The 24268-nt window shown below is 49.4% G+C and overlaps 1 protein-coding gene across 1 annotated transcript; it reads right to left on the bottom strand.

The window, feature by feature from the left end:
* Positions 1-5014: 5014 nt before the first annotated feature.
* Positions 5015-23984, bottom strand: PSD4 (pleckstrin and Sec7 domain containing 4). Its single transcript, XM_006877546.1, is given in 15 exon segments — positions 5015-5272; positions 7746-7889; positions 8081-8225; positions 10959-11122; positions 11380-11450; positions 12868-13028; positions 13375-13418; positions 16389-16478; positions 16761-16819; positions 17025-17137; positions 17243-17323; positions 17699-17904; positions 20137-20510; positions 21073-21151; positions 23022-23984. Coding segments are annotated over 15 exon segments (2952 nt in total).
* Positions 23985-24268: the final 284 nt, after the last annotated feature.

Raw genomic sequence — 24268 nt, 5'->3', positions numbered from 1 at the left:
TCTCAGCTGTAGGAAGTAAAAGGGTCAAAAGAAGGTCATGATGAAGATATCTGAAGATGTGTGTGTAGCAGGGTGACAGAGATGGGAGAGAGTGGATCCAAGGACCCCAAGCGGGACCCCTGAAGAAGAGGCCCATGGCAGCCAGGAGAAGAGAGTACATGGACATGCAGACAAGGGAAGGGGAACTGGACAGGGGCTGAGGAGGGGTCACAACATCAGGAAAAGCTTGTGACACATGTGTTATCACAGAGGAATGGTGCTGAGGGGCTATCGAAGAGAGTGTTGCTCTGGGTCCATCCAGGAAACCCATGAAGCCCTGTGAGCATGCGGGTGGGAGCAGGGTGAGAGGGCACCGGAAGAGGTAGAAGCAAGTGTGAATTGCAAGCTGCCCCAAAGTTCCAGGCCATAGCCTTTTCCCCCTCTTTCATTTTTATTATTTTATTTTCAAATAAGCTTGTTATTTTGTTGTTGCAAGCTGCCATAGAGTTGGCACGTGTCTCATGGAGACCCCATACATAATAGAATTGGACCATTGTGATCCATAGAGTTTTCACTGGCTGCTTTTCAGAAGTATATCACTGACTGAGAGGAAAGGAGTCTTCACATCAAGGATCAATCCCAACCCCACGGTACACAGGGTTGATAGGGACGGGCAACTAAAATGGGGAGCTATAAAGGCACAAAGTGACTGAATTACAAGTTTTCAAAAGGGAGTTTAATTTCAGAGTATGCAAGGGAAGATAGGATCCCTGCTGAATAGTTTTCATTTTGTCTAGAAGTGTCTGGTGAAAGGAGATGGGGATAAGATTCTTATGATTCAATAATGAGTAATTGTTATCATGACTAATTGCAACTGTCAAAACTGTAAAGGTAGAAGCTTAGTAACATAAAGGGGGGAGCAGTTAATCTTACAGTCCAGAAGAGCACGAGCTCTTATCTAGAGAAACAGCGACACCAGAGATGGAGGCAGAGATGAGGACATGGAGAGAGGACCAGCTGAGGATTCGTGTTGTTGTTAAGTTGTTAAGTGCTGTCGAGTCAGTTCTAACCCCTAGTGACCCTGAACAGGGTTTCCGAGGCTGTAAATCTTTACAGGAGCAGAAAGCCTCATCTTTCTCCTGCGGAGCAGCTGGTAGTTTCGAACTGCTGACCTTGAGGTTCGCAGCCCTATTCGTAACCACTATGCTACCAGAGCTGAGGACTCTAGACTCATGGAAAGAGAAAGGCTGTGTGCCAGTGGCCAGGAGGCAGGCTTGCAGAATGTGCCCTTTGGTTGTTTAAATGATTATATATTCCTGAGTGTTTTGGTATAAACCATCTCCACCCCCCACCCCCCTGACAAAAAACAGAGGGAATATAAGCAAATACTTTTGAATGATGATGCACTGAGGGGACTGTAATCATTGCAATGAAATGAAATACAATAGGATGAGTGTACAGCTGATGTTCTCCCATGTAAACCATCACTCAAGCCACAATAAAAACTTAAAGAAAAGTGTATCAAACCAAGCCTTTCTCTCTACTCCATCCTATTCTGGAAGCTTCCCTGAAGTGGGTTCAGTATCGTGACAATATGCAAGTTCACTGACTGGAACATGGGTGGGGGCTGTAGTTGAGGAGCACAGGCAGGAATGGAACTTTGGTCTCACACATGGAAGGTGAAGACTCAAATAGTGAGCCACTGCTTCTCTCGAAATATGCTTTAGGCTTACGGACAAGTGGTACAAAATATGAGTACAAAATGTTTCCAGGCCATATTCTGACCCTTCATTCTGCCTTCATAAAGCAAAACTCTCAGGCTGTCTCCCAAGCTTATCACTTCTCAACTTGAGAACAAAACTGAATATTCACAAAAAGCCTCACTCCTTCCTGCTGACAACAAAACACTACTGTTGTCATTGCATTCACGGCCCTTTATGGTCGTGGTCCACCTGTACTGTCGTGTTTCTTCACCACAGTGCCCCCCTACACCTGCCGTGTATAATCTCTTTCCCCTTAAGACTCTGATTCCATGGATGGAAGGACCCGGGCTTCAGTCCTTAGTGATGTTTAATCTATTGTGGGGTCTGGTAAGAGTTCTGGTGGTGCAGTGGGTTAAACTGCCAGGAGTTCACACCTACCCAGTCACTCCTCTGGAGAAGGATGAGGCTGTCTGCTCTTGCAAAGATTACTCTCAGCAACCCCGTGGAGCAGTCCTACTGTGTTTTCTAGGATCGCTGAGCTGAAATTGACCCCATGTCAGCGAGTTGACTTTGGGCAGTGTCTGGCAAACAGACATGAACAAGCAGGCTCAGTGAGAGGGGCATCAGGGCTATCATCCTGGGTCACAGCAGGCCAAGGCCCCTAGAGGTTGAACTCCTCTAGGATGGGAGACACTAAAGAGAAACTTCAGCCACCATTACGAAGCTGAACTCATCACCAAGAGCCTCTGCCCATCCCCTTCTCTTCCAAAGACATGGAACAACCCACTCTGCCAATGAGAAAAACAGTGGAGTGGAGACCAGAAGGTGATGGGGCTAGGGAACCACTCCAATTTTTCCGGTCTCCTGGAGTCATCCTGTGGGGAGTTCTGTGTCATCCCCTTAAGACTCCACATACTTCTTTTATCCTGTCCATCTTATGAACCCCAATCTTTTGTTTGAAAGGGACTCACTCAGAAGGTGGGAGTCCTGTTCTGGTCACTGAGGGTTTAGGAAGTGAAAGTCTTGATTCTGGTGGTGACACAGGGGCACAAAGACTAACTTAACTTCCTGTCCTGCTTTGCCACTGAAGGCCTGGGCTGCTGCCAGCTGGGAAGATGCAAGGCCGCCCCCCAGTGGTCGTATGTCTTAACTGCAGCTCAGTAAGACGGTCTCCACCTTCAAAGATCCTCCTGGCAAAGGGGTGAGGGCCCTGGGCACCATTGATGGGTGAGGACAGATGGCCACCATTGCCCTGGTCCTGAAGGCATCATGCCCTGGCAATACATAAGCAAAGGAGCATCAAAGTGTCTCTCTCTCACACACAGACATACACCTTTTCTTCTGATTTTAGAAATAAACATACATATTCAGGGAGGTTAAATAACCCACTCAAGACTATGTATCAACTCACAGAGACCCTGTATAGGATTTCCGAGGAGCGGTTTGACCTGCTTACCTTGCAATTCAAACCAACCTTGCAGTCCAGTACCTTAACCCATAGCACCATCTATACCTTCTGATGTTAAGTTTCAACCTCAGTAAGACAACTGGGCTTAGCCATGATTCTTAGTCCCACTGCACATCAGAATTACCCTGGGAGCTTTAAAAATATATACATATCCCTGACCCAGACCAACAGAAGAATTCTGGGGGGTGGGGTGGTAATGTCCTTTCAGCCTGCTTCCCCAGCATAACAAGGTGCATCTCCAGACTGACAGCTGGAAGCTGGACGGTCAACTCCTAATTCATTTTGGAATCCCCAGGACTGACCCATCGACAGCGTTCTGTGCAGATTTGTGAAGTGAAACAACGTGTGAATTACTGGAAGAATCCAGCTTTGACAGCCTATGGCTGAGTCCCACATGCATACACAGAATGCTCTACACGCAGGCACACAGACACATCTGAGCACACACAGACACCCATATGCACACTGGGACAAAAGAGGAAGCAGCCCAGCACACTCCAAAAGGACCCAACAACCCCAAAATGCCCGGCCCTCCCATCCTCACATACTTGCACACACTTCTTTGTTGGCCTGCATTTATTGCGCACCCATTGGGTGCATGGCCCAGCCAGAGACCCTGCATGGCCCCCAGAGGCAGTCTCCAACTGAGGGACTTGTAACAAGCATTGGAAAGGAGGAGGTTGGCCCAGTAGGAAGGCTGGAGAGGCAGGGCGTCAGGCTGCCTGGCTGCACACTTGGCTGAACAGAGACAATGGTGGCTGCTCCCTCCAGCCCAGCCTTCTTCCCACAGGCAGAGTGTCTCGGGTCCTTGAGTCTCCAGAACCTCCCCCCAGAGAACAGGCCCAGCTGGGAGACAGCCAGAGGGCAGTGCCCTGGGACTGCTCAGGGGAGGGCAGCTAAGTCCCCTGTGAACTGGCTGGAAAGCACAAGGGGCACAGATTGTGGTGCGTGCAACCAGGGCATGGAGGTGTTGTCTCTGATCTACAGAGGTACCCACACCTGGGCCTCCCCAGCTGCCACCTCACATTCCTCACAAATCTTCTCAGCTGTAGCTCCAGCCTGGGAGAACCCTTACACTACCCACAATTGTTACCACCCTCCCAAGAGGTATGAACCTGGAGAACCTCCTTCCCTGCTCTCAGAAACAAAGGTCCTTTGTTCCCAGGGCCCAGGGCTCTCCACAGAGCTCTCAGCTCTGCTCTGTTGACTAGCAATTGGGAGCATGAGGCCAGGTCCACTCTCATATATATGTCCAGGGTTCATGGATGATGGTGAGGGAAAGAAGCCAGAAGGAGACAAAGACACAAGTGCCCAGAATCAGCCTCCCAGAGCCTTAGAGCTCGCTGAATTCTCTGCTCCTACCCAGAAGGCTGCTTTCTTGGTGAGAATGGATTAGTCGGTATCTTCTGGAAGTCCTCTCTCCTGAGGCCTTCCCTAGCAGGAATCCTCATTCCTAAAGCAAGGCCATCCTCAGGACATCTGTCTCCCTAGTTTGATTTCCCAGAGGCTCTGCAGCCTTGCAATTTCCCAGAAGCTCTGGGTCCTGCCTAAGGAAGGAAAGTTGGGGGGCGGGGGGTAAGACAAGGAGACTTTGGGAAGTGGTGCCAAGTTCTCAACCTCCCTGAGCAGACCAGGGCCTGGGGCAGCTGAGGGGCTGCACTAGGGGAGAGGGTCCAGCAGCATTAGGAAAGCTCCAGTGAGTGCAGGAATGAGGACCATCGAAAAACAAGGGGCTGTCCCTCCACAGGGAGCCCGAGGACATGGGTTCCCACTGAGTTGGGAACCTGTCCCTTGTTAAGAACTCAGATTTCACCTCAAGTCTACCCCAGAGCAGGGACCAACATTTGAGGTGCTGATGTCGGCTTCACAGCTGATTGCGATTCCGCTTGGGGATGATCTTTCGGTAGGTTCTGCGCTCTGAGATGTTTCTTTTCACCTTGGCTGTGGTGGGAGCCTCGTCCTGGTGCAGGGATGGGCTCGAGTGGGACTTCTTCAGGCTGGGCTTGGACTCCCGTGGGCCTCCAGTTTCCTTTCCCAGCTGCTCCTCCCACGGATCCAGGTCCTCGGTGGGGCAGTGCAGACGGGCCACCAGCAGCTGCACATAGGTCTCGTAGCGGGTTTTCTGCAACACACAGGCCTCACCCCTTAGCACCCTCCAGTCTCTAGGCAAGGAGGAAGCTGGATTTGTGAGAGTTCGCTCACATCTGTATGAGGCTTGGGTTAACGCCCTTTGCAGAAGGCTGGAACAATAGCTAGTGGTGTTGGAATAACTAGACTTTGCCGACCACAAGGGTAACCAATTAAAACACTGCAATGATACGTAAGGCACTCAGCTTTGTCCTAATCGCCAATACTCTATAGTGCTGTAACTAATATCTCTAGACCATGAAGCATCTCTGAGACACTGTACCTAAGATCTGTGCAGTACTACACATAGACTGCCCTTGGCTGTACTGAACTCTAATTGAGTCTGAAGAGCGTTTGAATAATTAGCATCTGGAGAATGTGATGCCAACTACCCTCGTCTGTTTAAGATTGCTATGGCATCTGGGCAGGATGTTAGTAACTAACTAGCAGCCTTCGGGTACAGTCCCCAGTTTACAAAGTGCTTTCCCACCCGGCGTCCCACTGGGTACTCATCGCAGCTCCATGAGGTTGGCTGGGGCAGGCATCACTGTACCTCTTTGAAGACGACAAATGAGGCATAGGGAGGGTAACAGGCTTGCTAAGTGTTACTGGTCAGTGCGGTGGAAGGTTGCAATTCTGAAAGCAGATTCAGGTCTTTTTGACCACATTTCTAGGCCCCTGGGAAGTGGCCTAGAAGTAGTCAACCAAGAACTCAAATGAAGAGGCAAGGAGATTCAAGGCAGGCCAAGAAAGGTAGGAGGGGGCCATGAGACAGCTGAGCTGACGGCTGGGCTGCCTCCCAGGTCTCTGCCTCTGATCTTCTCAGTCTTCAGTCTGTACCCACCTACCCCACCTGCCCAATGGGCCCCACCCTAAGCAAATGATACCCAGGACCCCTGAAGCAAGCACTTAGTCATAAAACAACTAAATGCATGCTTGCAAGAGGCTGAACCCCAAATCCGGTGTGGAGCCTCTCCTAGAGATGCTAAGACCCTTAGTACACACATAATGGAAGCAGCATGGGCATTTATCAGGCTTGGAAGGGTTGACAGTGTGTAAGTTCAATTCCAGGTTCCTCTCCACTGTGTGGTCTTGGACAAGCTGAGTCATCGCTCCATGCCTCAGTTTCCTCATCTGTAACCTAAGGATCCTAGCGCCTCCCCCAGATTTGTTAGAGAATTAAATAAAATAATCTAGGTAATGTGCCTATGTTATCGTTGAGCCGTTGAGTCGATTTTGGACTCATCGCAACCCCAGAGTAGAATTGTCCACAGTGTCCTGGGTCCTTCTCCCACAGAGGATGTAGCAAGTTCACCAAGTTTTCCCTTAGCAGCCAGACAAGTGCTTAACCACTGTACCAATAGGATTTCAATGATGTGAAGTACCATCGAATAGGTTCTGACTCATAGTGATCCCTGCAAAGGGTTTCCGAGGAGTGCTTGGTGGGTTTGAACAGCTGACCTTATAGTTAGCAGTCCATTACTGACCCTACATTGCCACACCAGAACTCCCAATGTGTTTATACTGTCTGTGATTATTATTAGAATTCAGAGTATGATTATTCTATTATTAAGAATGTTGTTATGTGAGTAATTATGTAAGAATTCAGAAAAAACGTAATGTTTGTCTTTCAATTTAGGATCAATGAAAAGTTAAATACTTCTTGTCGTGAAATGCTGACTGGTCAGTTATGACTCACAGTTGCTAGTGGGTTTGAACCACCAACCTTGCAATTAGCAGTCCAGTGCTTATTTTACAGCAGCACAATAGGACTCAAACTTTGGAGGTGGTAGTTGTGTGTCGCTGAATTGGTTCCGACTTATAGTGACCCTGTGTAGGGTTTTCCACGATATAAATCTTTATGGGAGCAGAACGCCTCATCTTTCCTTCGCAGAACAGCTGGTAGATTTGAGCAGGCCAACTCCCTCATCCACTATGGTACCAGGGGTCTTCAAATAAACCTTGGTGGTGGTCGTCGTGATTACGTGCTGCGGAGTCGGTTTCCACTCATAGTGACCCTCCATAGGGTTTCTAAGACTGTAAATCTTTACGGGAGCAGAAAGCTTCATCTTTCTCCCCCGGAGCGGCTCACCTTTTGGTTAGCAGCCCAGCTTGTAATCCATTACATTAGCAGGGCTCCTCAAAGAAACTTTAGAAAATAAATAATACAAATAATTTGTCCCTTCTGTTTCCACACAAACAGCTGCATTGTGTCCCAGGACAAAATGTGAAAGGGTCGAGTGCACACGGATACATACGTTTGTGCACACACCTGTGTGGGCATACGCCTGTATGAGACAACCCATACAGGTCCCACGTTATCAAATAAGCACCTCTACCCCATACCCGCGTATTGCGCAGAGGGGAGTGAAGGCTGCAGGGACGGGCACGACCACGAGAGGGCAGCAGAGGGTTAAGCCAAGTGGGCAGGAGAGGCCAGGGCGGGGAGTAGAGACTCAGGTGCTCACCTCATACTCCAGATACTCCTTCCGCAAGCGGTACTCCTCCAGCTCGCGGCCGCGGCCCCGCCGCTCCGGTAAGTTTCTCTGCAGATCCAGCAGGTCGTCTGCGGCGGCATCCATGCAGTTCTCGTGGGATCGATGCTGCTCTTCCTGGGAACGACAGGCGGTGGGACAATCTGTGCTAAGGGCTTTGGCGTGGCACCCCGTTCGCACAGCTTGTTCCCAGGCCCAGGTCTGTAAACCCCCTCCCCTATTTCCGCAACCCGCCCTTTCCTAAGTCCAAGCGTGCAAACCTCCCGGCCCGGCCCCGCCCGGCCGCCACCCCTCCCTGAAAATGGTACCAGGGAGCTCTGGGCCGGGCCAATCGGGAGAATGGGCCGCACGAATCGACGCTGGGAGCCCACGGCAGCGGGGAAGGGCGGCGCCGAGTGCGTGGCGGCGGCTAGGTTGATGCGGGCGATCCAGGAACTCATCTCCTTGGCAGTGCTAGCGGGGAAGAGGTGGTCAGTTCCCTGGGGCCCCAGAGGTAGTGCTGTCAGCGGCCACCCCTTCCCCCAGCTTCCTGTGGTCTACACAGCCATTCAGGCTCTCAGGGTACAGCCCAGCTCAGAACTTGAAGAAGCCAGAAGCTCGGTCACAGGCAGGGTGGTTAAGCTAAGCAGGTTTCTCTCATATGTTAACCAAGAAAATGAGGGAAGGCAGTGTTTTTTATCAGGTGCCATAAAACAGTCAGTTATTAGTGACTTTCTTTATTCCTAACTGTGAGGCTTAATCTGGGTTTAAAAGGAAAAGGTTGGTCCATTGGCAAAGTTGAGCAAAGGCAGAGGAGAGGGGTAGGGAGAAGAGAGGGGCAGGGAGAGGAGAGGAGCTTATGTGTCATCCCTACAACCTCTTCAAGGAATCCCTTACAACAGCTCTGTGGCTAACCACACAGTCAGAAGTTTGTATCCACCCAAAGGCATCTCAGAAGATCTTCTGGAAAACTCTATGGCACAGAGTTCTACTCTGACACATATGTGGGGTCACTATGAGATGATCTGTCAGGCTACATCTGTCAGTTCATCATACTATGGTGACTTGTGACGGTTGTGATGCCGGAAGCTATGCCACTAGTATTTCAAATGCCAACAGGGTCACCCATGGTAGGGTTATTACTGAAGATACTAGTGAAAATCAAGGCTCCAGGAATTGATGGAATACCAACTGAAATGTTTCAACAGATGGAGGCAGTCCTGGAAGCACTTGCTAGTCAATGCCAAGAACGAAGGAGACAGCAACCTGGCCATCCAAATGGAAAGATCCACATTTATACATTCCAAAGAAAGTTGAACCAACAGAATGTGGAAATTCTTGAGCAATCTCATATCACATGCAAGTAAAATTTTCTAGAAGATGATTGAAAAATGTCAGCAGTACATTGGAAGGGAGCTGCCAGAAATTCAAGTGGGATTCAAAAGAGGATGTAGAACAAAGGACATCATTGCCAACGTCAGATGGATCTCGGCTGATAGCAGCAAATACCAGAAAGATGTTTACTTGTGTTTTATTGACTACATAAAGGTATTTGACTGTGTGGATCATAACAAACTATGCACAACATTGCAAAGAATGGGAATTCCAGAGCACATAATGTGTTCATGCAGAACCTGTACATAGAACAAGATGCAATCATTTGAACAGATCAAGGGGATATTTCATGGTTTTAAATCAGGAAAGGTGTGCACTAGGGTTGTATCCTTTCAGCATATTCATTTAATTAGTATGCTGAGCATACAATCCAGGAACCTGGACTATATCAATAATTACTTAGTGTGGCACTATAGTATAAAGCACTGGACCGCAAAGTTGGTTTGAACCATAAAGTAGGTGGTTCAAACTCACCAGCTGGTTGCTATGAGTCAGAACCAACTCAAAGCACTAAACAACAAGAACAAGGATTGGAGGAAGGCATATTAACATGTGATATGCAGATGAGTCCTGGTGTGACGCTGTGGGTTAATGCACCAGGCTGCAAAGCCATTTGAACTGCAAGGGTGGCGGTTCAAGCTCACCATCTGTTTCTCGGAAACCCTACACAGGGTCGCTATGGGTTGGAACTGACTTGACAGCAGTTAACAACAACAGATGACATAACCCTGCTTGCTACTTGCTGAAAGTGAAGAGGACTTGGAAGATCAAAGACTATAGCCTAAATTCAGTATGGATTGTTGTTAAGTGCCATTGAGTTGGTTCTGACTCATAGTGACCCTGTGTAGGGTTTGACTCATAGTGACCCTGTGTAGGGAGCAGCTGGTAGGTTTGAACCACCAACCCTGTGATTAGAAGTCCAGTGCTTATCCTACAGTGCCACATCAAGACTCCTCAGTATAGATTACACCTCAACATAAAGAAAACAAAAATTCTCATAACTGGGCCAATAAGTAGTATCACGATCAACAGAAAAAACTGATGTTGCCAAGGATTTTGTTTTACTTGGATTTTCAATCAGCACCCATGAAAGCAACAGTCATGAAAGCAAACATTGCATGGCACTGGAGAAATCTGTTGCAAACAGTGTCTTTGAAGTGCTGAAGAAAGCAAAGATGTTACTTTGAGGACTAAGGTACACTTGACTTAAGCCAGGGTATTTTCAATCACCTCATACGCATTGAAAACTAGACAATAAGGAAGGAAGAATGAGGAGTTGCTGTCTTCGAATTATGGTTTTGGTGAAGAATATTAAATATACTATGACCTGCCAAACAAATCTGTCTTGGAAGGAGTACAGCCAGAATGCTCCTTGGGAGACAGGATGGTGAGACCTCGTCTCACATGCTGTGGACCTAGCAGGAGCGACCAGTCACTGGAGAAGGACATCATGCTTGGTAAAATAGAGGGTCAGCAAAAAAGAGGAAGGCCTTCAATGAGTTGGATGAACTTAGTGGCTACAACAATACGCTCAGATATAACAATTGTGAGGACCGTGTAGGACTGGGTGGTGTTTCTTTCTGCTAGGCATAGGATGGCTGTGAGTTGGAACTGACTCCGTGGCACCTAACAACATGACTTGAAATCGATTCTCCCCAACTGGTATTAGCTACGGCATTCTAAGGTATTCTTGATAAAGAAAGTGATTCCTACCATAGCCAGCGTAAGCAGGCATCAAAGATGACAAGTGTGAGTAGGTGAGCACAGAGGACCTGAGCCCTTAATTACTTGACTCCCACCCTAGCGACTTACGGTGCCTGGAAGAGGTAGAGGCGCCAGTCAGCGGTACGCAGCTGGAAGACATGTGGCTTCTTGGTGTAATGCGCAGCAGGGGTCGCCAGTGAATGATGCACCCCCACGGGCTCGTCCACCATCTGTCCTACCAGACTCTCCCCGTCAGAACAGTGGTCCTCTCCCTGCCATAATGAACAGGGGCTCAAAAGAGGTAATCAGTTGCCCACCCTCTGTAGGCAGCCCTTCCCTATTCCTGACTGCCCAGCTGGGGTCCTGGTGTGGTGGTCTAAGAAAATGCACTGGACCGAAAGGTAGGTTTGAACTGCAAGGTTGGTGGTTCAAGCTCACCAGCCAGTCCTTGGAAACCCTATATGGGGTTGCTATAAGTCGGAACTGACTTGACAGCATGTAACCACAACAGCAATAATTCCCTTCCTACCTTCAGGAAGTAGAGTACCATTCCTCGAAGTAAGGTGTGGAACATCTTCCAGCCGCGCTTGCCCCAGGGTGCTGTTCCAGGCACAGAAGACAAAGTAGAATGACCACAGTCCCATTCAAACACAGTCTCCCACTCTCAGACATGTGCAAATAGTCCCCAAGCCTCCTGTCCCTCTCCAGGATGCAGCCCATCCGCATTCATACACATATAAACCCCTCAACTCAACTTCATACAATCGCATACGTACACTGTGTCTCTATACACAGGGAATGGCGCTGGGGAACAATAGACAGGAACTCTTCATGTACAAATGCAGATGCTCACACAGACCACCCCTCTCCAAACACACAGCCACAAGTCCACATGCAAACATCATCCACAGGCACACTTCCACCCAGACATCTTTATGGTCCCTCCCTGTGTACCCATCCAGAGGGGCTTCCTGAGGGTAGGTATCCATCCCTGTGGGCCTCACCCTGGGAATCAAGTGCTGGTCTCCCCTGCACCTACCTTCTCTGTACTGCCCTACACCCTGGTTTTGTCTGGGGAGACCCATTCCTGCTCCTGACCCCTAAGCTCTGTTGCCAGGCCTGGCTACTGTTCCCATAGCTTCTAGAAGTTGACTGATAATCCCCTTCCTAGTGGTCACATCCCCATTCGGTCTATTTTAGCCATGATTCCAGATTAATCAGCCTAGAACACTGCTCTGGTCCTGTTGCTGCTCCAATCAAAAGCCTTCAGCAGCCTGTGGAAAGAGGCCCAAACGCAGACCCATATGCATCTCTCCACAGTCTCTTTGACACACCCCATGTTTGGAGCAAACCCTGTGCTCTGTAGGGGGTGCTCAAACGTCCACACCCTTATATCCTCTAAGACTCAACTCAGACACCATCATTTCCCTTAAGACTACCTTACCCCTACCCGACCCACATTCCACCCCAAAACCAAAACCTTTCATTCCTCCAAACCCCATGCTTGATCTATCCTCCTTTACCACTCACCTCTTTCTACCTTAGGAGCTCTGGTAGTGTAGTGCTTACGAATTGGGCTGCTAACCTCAAGGTCAGCGCTTTGAAACTACCAGCTGTAATGAAAGATGAGGCTTTCTGCTCCCGTAAAGATTGACAGCCTGGGAAACCCTGTACAGGGTCATTGTGCGTCGGAATCGACTCCACGGCACACAGCCACCACCACCTTTCTACCTTGTGTTGCAGATGGTGATGTCCTCATCTAGTTTTCTGCTGTGCCATGGGCTCACCGAGTGCAGGGAGTAATGGGTCTGTTTTATCTCTGCTCTCCCTCCCTCCTCCCAATGCCTGGCACCACATCTGGCTCACATTCAGCATGTGGTACATGCTGAGGAAGGAACACACGCTGCCTGTCTTCGACATGCACCGTCTCTCTCTCTCTGTACATCCTGTGCACTCGCCAGCTCTGCCCATCTGCACACAGACATATCCACATGGCCCCAGGACAGCACACACTCACTCTTCTTGCCATCTGCATCATGATGCATCTTCCGGGCCAGGATGCCCTGCTTATAGGTGGGCACAGTGGGGTCCTGGGATAGCTGGAGGAAAGGGCTGCTGAGCTTGCCAACAGGGGGAGATGGCTTGGCCTTCTCAGGTCTGGCTGCATCTTCTTCATCCCTGGACATGAGAGCAGGAGGTGCTGTTTTCTCTTAGGCCCTCAGTACCTCCTTTTTTGTTGGTGATCCAGGACCCATGACCCCCAGCACCCAGCACCCCAGAAGTCATTTCTACAAGCAAACCCATCAATTTCCTGACTCACAATTATACTCACCCCCCTTGCTACCTTTGAATCCTCAGTTTCTCCACCCTTCTCTGAGATAGGACTAGCATCTTTCCCCCATCCCTTCACCACTCAGCTGGAAGCGGTGTCCAAGACCCTGAACTTCTTCTCCCAGGTGGATAGGTGGTGCGAAGGAGACCCCAAAACAGCCCTGGAGGGTACAAGGACAGGGCTCTCACTTACACGGCCCACTCGAGCTTCTCACTTCGGATTGACCAGTAGAGGGCCTGGAACAGAAACACACAGTGAACAGGTGAGCCTTGGAGCTGGTCATGCTCTCTGGTGGGCAGATGTAGAATGGGGGCATGCCTGCAGCTTGCTTTCTCTAGTCCCCTCCGCCCACTAAACGTAGCTGCCTTTTTGCCTTGAACCAGGTAAGCAGCTCATTCATCCATGGTGGTGGTGATTATGTGCTGTGGAGTCAGTTCCAATTCACAGTAACCCTGTATAACAGTGAACCTGTACAGGGTTTCCGAGGCTATATATCTTTACAGGAGCAGAAATCTCCATCTTCCTTGTGCAGAACAGCTGGTAGTTCTGAACTGCTGACCTTGAGGTTGGCAGCCCGATTCATAACCACTATAGTACGAGAGCCCCTTCACTCATCCATGCACCAGATTATTTATAGGACACTTGCCATGTGCAAAGGAACACTGGTGGTGCTGTGGGTTAGGCACTGGGCTGCTAAGTAAAAGGTGAGCAGTTCAAACATACCAGCAACTCCTCCAGAGAATGATGAGGCTGTCTGCCCCCATAATTTCAGAATTAGTTTCTGAAACCTTGTACCAAGTTGATGGGAGTTGGAATCAACTCAGTGGGAGTGGGTAGGTACTAGTGCCAGGCACTGGGCTGGGTGCTGGGCACATCAATATGATCAGGACAACCCTAATTCCTACTTGATCTAAGTGAGGCCTGAGCTACAGTTAGTCCCCAGCTTACAACATATTCAAATAACAATGAGCCATACTTCTGACTGTCCTTTCTCTGCATAATTTACTTCCACTCATGTTGTCATTCTCAGACGTTCTTTCACTAACGTGCAGTTTCATGATTTACTGTTCAGAACACTGCAGATTTAGTTTCTCCACTAAAGCAGGGGCTCCAGTTGCCTGAAAGCATGGCTCCAAACGCAGATGGCTTTGATTCAGGAAGTAGTGAGGTGTTACTGAAACTATATAAAGATAAGGGCCATGCAGACAAGTCTCAACGACAGTCTGACTAGAAACATCATCCCCAGGGATAATCAAATGATCCAGAACCTTCCACAAGTAGAGTTATTGCTGCAACAGACAAAACGCCAGTCTCGTCCACCTTCTCTTCATCGTTAAAGTAGGTTTTGATAATGTGTGCATTTTTTAATGTATGTAGGTCTGCATTAAAATATATCTGCACATTGACATGCAGTGCTTTCAACCCCCAAAGTCAAACAGTGATCAGATTTAGAAAGATAATGATCATAAAAGGCAATTAAAAGAGAAAAAAAAAGTTGAAGTATTTTACTGACATCAGAGCCTACTATAATGGAGTCGTGGGACAGAACCCAGTCCTAAGTTGCGGACTACCTGTATTTACCTTAAAGGGGAAATGAATCACCCACATAGCATGCTGCCTTCAAGGACCTGACAGATCCAGGAACTGGCTCACCAGCCGCAGCAATAGCTGTGCCCGGAATACAGGATGGATGGATGGCGTGCTACAGATAACTCTGAAGTCATGAGTATTAACGCAGATGTACATTGATTGTTCTTGTCAGGGCTTTGAACCGGTTTGTTCGGGTCCAACCCCCTGCCAGAACTTTGCATTTCCACCTCAAATCTACTGAATGTGAATCTATGCCAACATCCGGTTCAGTGGATCTAGGGTAGAAAGGTAAATTCTCAGCAGGGGGTCAAACCAAAATGAACCGATTTGAAGCTCTGGTTTTGGGGGCTTTTGCAGCACCCAGCAAGGTGCTTATTACAAAGTAACTGTTTAATAAGCGTTCCCTGGTTGGTGCAAATGGTTTACATACTCAACTTCTAATCAAAAGGTTGGGGATTTGAGTTTACTCAAAGGCACTTCAGAAGGCTTAGTGATCTGCTTCTGCCCAGTCAGCCACCGAAACGCTATGGGATGCAATTCTACTTGGACACACATGGGGGCGCCAGGAGTCAGCATCAACTCAAAGGCAACTAACTGGTTTGGTTTGTTTTTTAAATGGCTTATCAAGAGCATGCTGTGTTCAAGACACAGTGCTAAGCATTTGGCAAACTCTTTCATCTTATTAGCAACATGGTGAAATGGTTATGACCACCATGAAGAACAGGAGATGGCCATGCGGTAAGTGTTCAAGACAAGAATTCAACCCCAAAAATGCTAAGTAAGATCTCAAGTCTGAACTCTAGACTCGCTCCACTTGAAGATTTGTCCTTTGTTTACTCAGAAAACCAATAAGCCAGCACTTCTCAGACTTTGGCAAACCTAAAAACGAACCTGTTTGAAGCCTGGTTTTTGTGGTCTTCATAGTACTTGTAAGTCAGTTGTGATGTAAGTACAATACTTCAGCTTTTTTAAATTATTATTATTATTATTGCCTGATGTGGTGCTGTAGGATAAGCACTTGGCTGCTAACCACAAGGTTGGCAGCTCATACCCAACAGCACTCCGTGGAAACCCTATACAGGATCGCTAAGAGTTGGAAGCTACTTGAGGGTACTTAACAACAAGAATCACTTCAAGTGGATCCAGGGCCCCACCCCCATAGATTCTGATCCAGTAGGTCCAAGAATATGCAGTGCTAGAAAATTCCATGGAGTGGCTGCTGCTGCTAATTAGAGATCAGTCTTAGTAGCCCTTCAATAAAGTCAAAATACCTCATGTGCATCTACCATCTGTCAGTGGTTTGAATGTTGTAATTAATATTCAGCAAAGCTTCCGGAGTAGGACAGACTATGAAGAAAGATCTACTGATCTATTTCCAAAAACTAGCCAATGAAAACGTTATAGACCACAACAGTATAATTCTCAACCAATCTTGGGGTCAGCACAGAGCTAGGTAGCACTTCATTCCACTGTGCACCGGGTCACCATGGGTCGGGGGGCCGGTTCCATAGTAGCTAACAGCAGCAGCAGCATTGTCCCCAGGACATTTCGGCAGAGCCAGGCTAGAACTCAGCATTCCCCAACAGGAAGCCTAGGGGGTCTGTGCCCCGCCATACCTTCAGCAGCTCCTTGGGGAAGTTCCCACCATTATGCAGGCCATTCAAGTTGGTGATGAATTCCTGGCAGCTCATGCTTTTCCCAATGTTCTGTGGCCATGGAAAGAAGGGGCAGTTGCCACACACCCCCCACTTCAACTATATAAGCCCCCCAGCCCCTCAGAAGCCTTTACCTATTCCCCATGCCCACACCCCAATCTGGACCCTTCCCTGATCCCCTTTCAAGCGTATGTTCTTTTCTTCCCCTTCCACTTCCCCTTCCCCATGGATTCTCAACTCATCTCCTACAGCAACCCCTGAATATTCCCTGCTGCCACTATCACCACAGAACCCCTGCCTCAGCTCCCACCAGCACTCTTCCCACCCTCTTACCTGTCCGTGCAAGTCCGTGTTAAGGAGCATGATGGCACAGGTCAAGGTGTGCACAGAATCTGCCCCAGAAGGAAGCCAGGGGAGACAAAGTTCAGTTTAAATCAAGACTCCTGTCTTTCTCTGTCACCACTAGGCAGGGTAACCCCAGAATGTTTCTATTACCCCACCCCCAACACGCCAACATCACCTCTACTTTTGCACCACCTTCTTCCAAGCACCCCAAGAGCCCCTGCCCTGCCCCACCCACAGCCTGCCCCTCCCTACCTACTGAGGAGAAGACCCTGGGATTGCAGTAGTGGAAACGCTTTGAGAACTGGTAGAGGATTCGCTCACGCTCCTGAGACTCTCCGCTAAGCACCAGGGCCTGCAGGAAGCCCCTGACAAGGAAGGCCAAAGTCAAGGAGATTTATATCCAGGATCTAGGGCTCAATTAGATCCCACACTGTCCAGCCTCCTCCCCGGGAAGGGTACAAAGGCAGTACCGGAGGGCGCGGTCCAGGCTCTGGCCTCCAAACTGGAAGAAGGACAAGTACTTCTCAGCCACAGTCTTGCTGAAGTCATTGCTACAGAGGAGAAAGGGGCAAAGCCTGAGGTCCAGGGACTGGACTGGCAGGGACAGACCAAGCAAGGGAAAGGTGAGCCAGGAAGGTAAGGGGCAGCCAGCTTCCTGTCTGCAGCTGGCACCTCCATTGAATATTGAGTAGGTGGAACTCAAGGTGGGCAAGAGGGCAGGGTCCAGCGGCCATTAGCAGATGTGGACAAGAGGTGATACAAGTGTGACCGTGGGAGGGAGTGGGAATGGGGAAGGACTAGACAAGAATAATGGGGTGAGAGGTCAGTGATGGGGCTGTATGGAAACAGGAACAGAGAGGGGTGACCACTGGAGGGGATTCATTGCAACACAGCCTCCAGCCTCACTTGGGCTCAAGGCCCCTTACTTCTTTTGCAGGTATGCAGCCACTTCAGACTTCCGGAATCCCTCCAGGCGATAGAGACGTGAAGCCAAGTTCCAGGCCACTTTGTCATCCCTGACACCATTAGCCAGCTTGTCTCCCGTCTGTGGTCTCTGGCCTTCCTCTGGGGATGGTGCTTGGGGCATGGGGATCTCAGGAAGCCTGGAAGAGTCCATTGGTGTCCTCAGATTCTGACAGGTCCCCCAGTGACACTCAGCATAGACATCAAGGGGCTCTGAGTCCAGTGTCTGTGGGTCAGTCATGGAAGGGCATCCCAGAGTACATATATGTCCAGAGCTCAGGGTCAGAGCTGGAACTCAAGGTGGAGGAGAAGCTGGGGCCAGGACCTCACCCAGGGAAAAGGTAGACTCACAGCCCACCTGACCTGACCTGTCCTGGGCTGGGAACCAGAAGAAGTCAGAGAGGGAAGAGATCTGCCCAGAGCTGAGAGGGGCTCGAACCAAGCTTGATAGCCAGCACTTTCTCGGGTAAACCACAGAGATGTAGGGATACTCTGAGCTTGTTTCTCCTCAGGTAGAGACATCAGCCCTTTGGAGACCTAAATGGTATTGAGTCTGACCCAAAACACATGGGATCACCTCCTCAAACTGCAGCAGGCCATTTGTTCATCTTCCTCACCTGCCACCTTCATAGTGTCTGTCTCCTTGTCCACCTTCCCCACCTCCAGATCCAGTTTCTATCGCTAGACCTGGAGCTAAGAAAAGTGTAAGGATGGGGCCAAGAACCAGAAGCTAGACTGGCTTGAGGAATGGTGACAGCTAGGGGAGGGGAGAAGGGGATTTGAACCTCCACATCCTTATCTAGTAGCTCTGGGATGAAGTTATTCCCTCACTACAAGGGGATTGGATGATGAACCATTACAATTACAAACAGGACTCAGAAAACACTCAGAATCTCAGGAGTCTAACCACTACCTGAATCTTCTCTTTCCTTGGTAACATTACAACCAGGTCTGGCAGTCTCAGATGACACAGTAAGCACGGGCTTACTTGTGCTTACTTATTGATCTGTAGTGAATGATTTCACTTATTTTTTTAACCACATCAAAGATTCTGTTTCTACGTATGGGTGGAATCGGTCTGTCTCGAACGTCACAATGCCTTCTTACAGAATCAAGGTCTCTTTCCAAATTTACAATTCCTGGCAGAGATGGACTACCCATTAAACACAGTAAGCATGAGTTTACTTGTGCTTACCCTGCTTACTGGGAACTCTGCCCTGAGGTCTGGATGATCTTCAGTATCCAAGTTACCAGTTAGGGCAATTAAGCAGGTAAGCAAAAGTCATCAGAATATGTAATTATGCACTAATAATCTGACCACTTATGAAATTCAACTTCACTCAACAGCCCTCTCCACTCAACATGAGTGTCCATTTCAGCCACGAACGCCGAACCCCTCAGCCCATGGCCTTTGCTGATAGCGTCTCACAGCTTCTCTGGGCTCATAAACATCTAACAACACAGGACAGGTATGATGAAAAGGAAGTGAAAAGTAAAAGCAGAAATCTTGTAAAGCAAAACGCAGAATTTCATGAAGTCCATGAAAGTGATACCATAAGAAGGGGTTCTGGTAGCAAAATAGCAGCTCAAATCCACCCAGCTGCTCCATGGGAGAAAAACGGGGTAATCTGAGCAAGTAAAGATCACAGCTTTCATAGTTCTCCTCCTCTGTCTTATTTGGATGCTATTAGTAGGGATCAACAACAACAAAACTCCAATTAAACCTTTTTTGATTGTTTATTATAAAAGTACAGTTCTTACTTTAGGTGGATTGACCTAATGAGCACAATTAAATGTTCTAATTAAGTAACTGGAGTCCTGTGGCATTGTGGGTTAATGCGCTGGACTGCAAAGTTAGTTTGAACCACTAGGTTGGTGGTTCAAGCTCACCAGCTGCTCCAAGGAAACCCTAGACAGGGTCACTAAGGGTCAGAACTGACTCAATGGCACTCAACAACAACAACCCAGACACCTCCTCAACTTCAAAGCAGTCTGTAAGCCCCACATCACAAGCACTGACCTTCCTTACAGGCTGCTTTGAAGTCTTTCTCAAAATTCTGTGGAACCCGTAGCACATCATCTGGCTTAGTAAATACAGTTGTTCGTTGCCAATGAACTGATTTCAATTCAAAGCAAACCCCATGTGTTGTGTTCACAGAAGAACTGCTCGTTACGGTTTTCATTCAAAAAAGATCATGAGGCCTGACCGCCAAGGCTCCTCTGGGTAGGTTTGAACCACCAACCTTTCAGTAGTAGTTGAACACTCCACCATTTGTACCCACTAGGGACTCCTGCTCAGTAAATGTGAGTTAAATCCCAGTGCACGCTCACATGCTGTGTCCAGATCAGGGGAGTCCTAAATGCAGCTATAAATAGGAGCCAGAGGTGGTTAGTCTAACACTTACCCTTCAGTAGGGGTGGGTTGAACATCCAACTGGACAGCTGTAGCCTCTTCAGTCCTGACTGTATCTTCAATCTTTACATCCTCCTCTGGGCTTGTGGCCTCCTTTACCTCCTCTTTATCCAGGGAGCTTGGCTCTGTCCCACTGGTCTCCAAGTGTGAAAGGTATGCAGCATCAAGTGTCCACTTGGGGAAAACGCTGCCCGAGTGGCGCGGGCTCCCCTCCTGGGAAGCCACAGGGCTGGGCCAGGGGCCAGGTCCTCTGCTGTCAGGCTCTGGGCTGCTAGGCTCAGGCAAACAAGCTGGACTCCCCCAAAGGCAGGGGGCTAAGGTGCCAGGGGCCAAATCTTGCAGACATTCAGCATCCCTCTCACCTGAGGAAGAGCACAGGGTGAGGCTAACACACAGGCGGGAGGTGACTGTGGGTCAAGGGGCCTGGCAGAGTCACAACAGTCTGGGCTGCCACCTCCAGAAACTCAGTCCCTAGGGCTCCTCCCCTGGAGCTGGGCAGCGCCTCAGCCCAACTCCTCCCTTGGGCAGTGACCTCTCAGCGCCTCAGCCCAACTCCTCCCTTGGGCAGTGACCTCTCCCACATGGGGAGGCAGCAGACAAAGGATTCCCAGGACTTCAACCCTGAGGTTACCAGGGGTTCAGGACTGTTTTCTGAAGCACTAAGAACTGGGTATTAAAAATGATGGTTCCCTTGCACATTTCTATATTTGCATTATAAGATCAGTATCTTAATACTGATTTTATGGATGAAGTCAGAGAGGCAAAGGCAGGATTTCCCTCACGTCTGTTGGACTCCAGTACACCTGGGCCTCGTATTGACAGCGCTGGACCCAAAGATGATCTTTGTCCCCATTCTAGATTCCAAAGCCTAGCACCACCCAGATTTTCAGCAGACTAATCCCCTCCCCAAAGAATGGGTCTCACCTCTGTCCTGGGAGCTGAGAGGCACCTGGGGCCAGAAAGAAGCTTCCTTAGTCTCCAAGTCCTCAGGGCAGGGTATAACCTGAGGAGAGAGGTGAAGGTGTTTCCAAGAACCCTGGAGACCTAGGGGCAGCAGGGGAGAGGATGGGCAGGGCGTGGGGAGAGGAGGGAGGGAAGATTGACTAGGAGGTACACAGAAGGCCCACCCTTTCCTAGCCTCCTGCCCAGGGCACACTAAAAAGAACCCAGCATGGGAGAGGCACAACATCCTTGGTTGATGTTGGTCTTGGGAATCACTGGTTTCTGTTCCTCTTTTTCACAAATGGAAAAGGTGGAAAGGAAGTGACTTGCCCAAGGTTGTTCAGGGTGAGTGGCAAGGCTAGGATCAGATTTGAAGTCTCTTGACTCCCTGGCCAATGGTTTTTCCACGCAAGATGCTGCAGATGGGGTAAAATCAACCATGTCTCTTGATGAATTCTTAGGGAGAGAAGAAAAGGAGAGGTTTGACCAGAGAGAAATTGCTTCCAGGGCCTCTCCCACATCTCAAAGGCCTCCAGTCTTCTTTACCCACATCCTCCTCCCCTGCAGCCCACCAGTTGGATGTGCCTTCAGGGGCTGCAGTCCAAAGAAAGGCTCTTACAGGGAGGCAACAGCCCCCAGGCACTGGGCTCTGCGATTCCAGAACAAGGTCCTGCGAGAATGAACTCCTCAGGACACAGCAATGACCACTGACACTGCAGACCTGGCTGGCCTGTGGGTTGAGGGGACCTCAATCAGTATTCAGGGAGCTCCCCAGATCTCAGGGCTCATGTGTACAAGACACTCTGGCTAAGAGTGCTTCTCCATTGTTCTGTGGCTCAGGGAGAATAGACAGTCCCTGCCCTCACTGCTGCTTTATCTCTTCAGCAGCGCCCTCCCTGGGAAAACTGTGTACCCTATTGTCCCCATCCCTAGTTGATATGAAGGAAGGATTCCTGCCATTGTCTTATGGGCCTGATCTATTCATAAGGATCTGGGGAGAATGAGAGAGGTTGAGATGAAAGTAACAAAATGCTGAAATCTCTCAAGAGAGGGTAAGACTCCTAAAACAGACTTCACCCATTAAGGAGAGAGGTCACTCTGACCAGCTGATCCCTGCCCTGTTACAGCTGGGAATGCCTTGGAAGTAGGAGGAGCAGAAACTGAGAATGGTCTGGAACAGGCTGCAATCGAAGGAGCTGTTTGTTCTCCTAACGGACCCAGATGTAGCCCTTTGGAGCTGACTAGACGGAGACATTTGAGGACTTAATCTCCATGATATTCAGGTAACGTTGTTGTTGTTAGGTGCCATCGAGTCAGTGCTGACTCATAGCGACCTTATGCACAGCAGAACAAAGCACTGCCCGATCCTGGGCCAGCCTCACTACTGTTGCCACGCTTGAGTCCATCGATGCTGCCACTTGGCCAACCCATCTCATTGGAGGTCTTCCTCTTTTTCTCTGACCCTCCACCTTACCAAACATAGTGCCTTCCAACCTGAGGGGCTCATTTTCCGGCACAATATCTGACAGTGTTTCTCTGCTATTCATAAGGTTTTCAGTGACTAAATATTCAGAAGTAGTTCGTGACTCTTTCTTCCTAATCTGTCTTTGTCTGGAAGCTCATCTGAAACCTGTCCACCATGGGTGACCCTGCTGGTATTTAAAATACCTGTGGCATAGCTTTCAGAATCACACCAATCACAAGCCACCACAATATGACAAACGGACAGGCAGGTAACATTAGGGCATCAATTAAATTTGCTATAATTCTGAAGACCAAACCAGTCCTTATTTTCTGCTACATTACTCCAGGATCCCAAATGACCCTAGCATCTAAAAAGTATGTTCTGGGCCTGGAGACCTCAGAAGATGGTCCTCCCTTATGTGCTGCTGCTCAGCATAACCTGGGTGGTTTCCCAGGACTCAGCTTACCTCACTCTCCACCTGCACGGGAAGTACTATGGGACCCTCCTCAGTGGCGCCGTCTGTAGGCCAGGAGAGGGAGTGTACTTTGTAGATGGGCACAGGGAATGGAGGAGTGGTATACCCACTGGAACCTGCTGTGTCATCCCCCAAATCCAGCTCACTGCCCAGCTCCCAGGGAACTTCACCTCCTGGAAGCGGAGGCTCCTGGGCCTGTGGGCTCTCAGACCCAGTCCTCCCATCCACAAGGGTGTCTGGGAACGCCCAGGAAAAGCACTCTTCAGAAGCGTTGGTCTCAGAGAAAGGGCTTTCCAGAAAGAGGGGATTGTCAAAGAAGAGGCTCTCCTCCTCGGCACCCCACTCTGGAGAAGATCCGGGTGTTTCCTCCCTTGGCCACCGGTGGTTCTCCTCCTCAGGCCCACTACTGTCTTCTCCCATGTCCTCCTCCACAGGTGGGGACCTGGGGTGGATGTCCGAATCACCGGGACTCTCTGGGCTGGAGGGAAAGGTGGGGAGGTCCACAGGAGATGCAGGGAGACAGCATCTCAGCTCAGCTCTGAGCCCTTCTGTCTTCTCTAGTTCTTCTTCCAGGTCGAGCACACACATCTGGGCCTGCAAGATGCCAGCCCAGAACATGACCTGGGCGGAAGTGCTCTGGTTCCGCTGTGGGCTCCCCTGCGATTGGTTGTCCTGGGGCGACCCAGGGGGTGTTCTCTGCTCGTGTTGTTCCTCTTGGGAAGAGCAGCTCTCCAAATGTGTGGGCTCTGTGTTGGAACCTGTGGGGACATCTTGCTTACTGGAATCCAGAGGGTCAAGGGCCCAGGTTTGTTCCCTGCAAGATCCAGGAGATTCCGGTTGGCTGCTCGGTTCCCTCGGGGGCACTTGTGGGTTGGGCTGCAGGTTATCTTCCAAATAGATGTTGAGAAATTCTGCGGATTTGGGGTGATCAGAGAATCCGTCGTCACCCATCATCCACAGAGCTAAAGCTGTAGAGGAGCCCTCAGAAGTACCTGCTTTCACAAGCCCATTGTGTAGATGAGGGTGTGCACTGGTCAGGGAAGTCTCTGGGAATCCATGTCTATCCTGGAAATGACCAAAGCAAGTCACATTAGGGGTTGTCAAAGCAGGGCCATCTGCCCCAGGAAGCCCACTCTAGTGTGTTAGACATGCTTTGGCGTGCCTCCCACATTCATGATCTATGCTAAGGGACTCTGACCGCCAGAGCCTTTGCCATACATGGAATCAACTCCATCACC

This window comes from Chrysochloris asiatica, unplaced genomic scaffold (genome assembly GCF_000296735.1).
Source record: "Chrysochloris asiatica unplaced genomic scaffold, ChrAsi1.0 scaffold00526, whole genome shotgun sequence".
Classification (NCBI taxonomy): domain Eukaryota; kingdom Metazoa; phylum Chordata; class Mammalia; order Afrosoricida; family Chrysochloridae; genus Chrysochloris; species Chrysochloris asiatica.
Note: the sequence above shows the minus strand (reverse complement) of the source record. Positions and strands in the feature narration are given on the sequence as shown.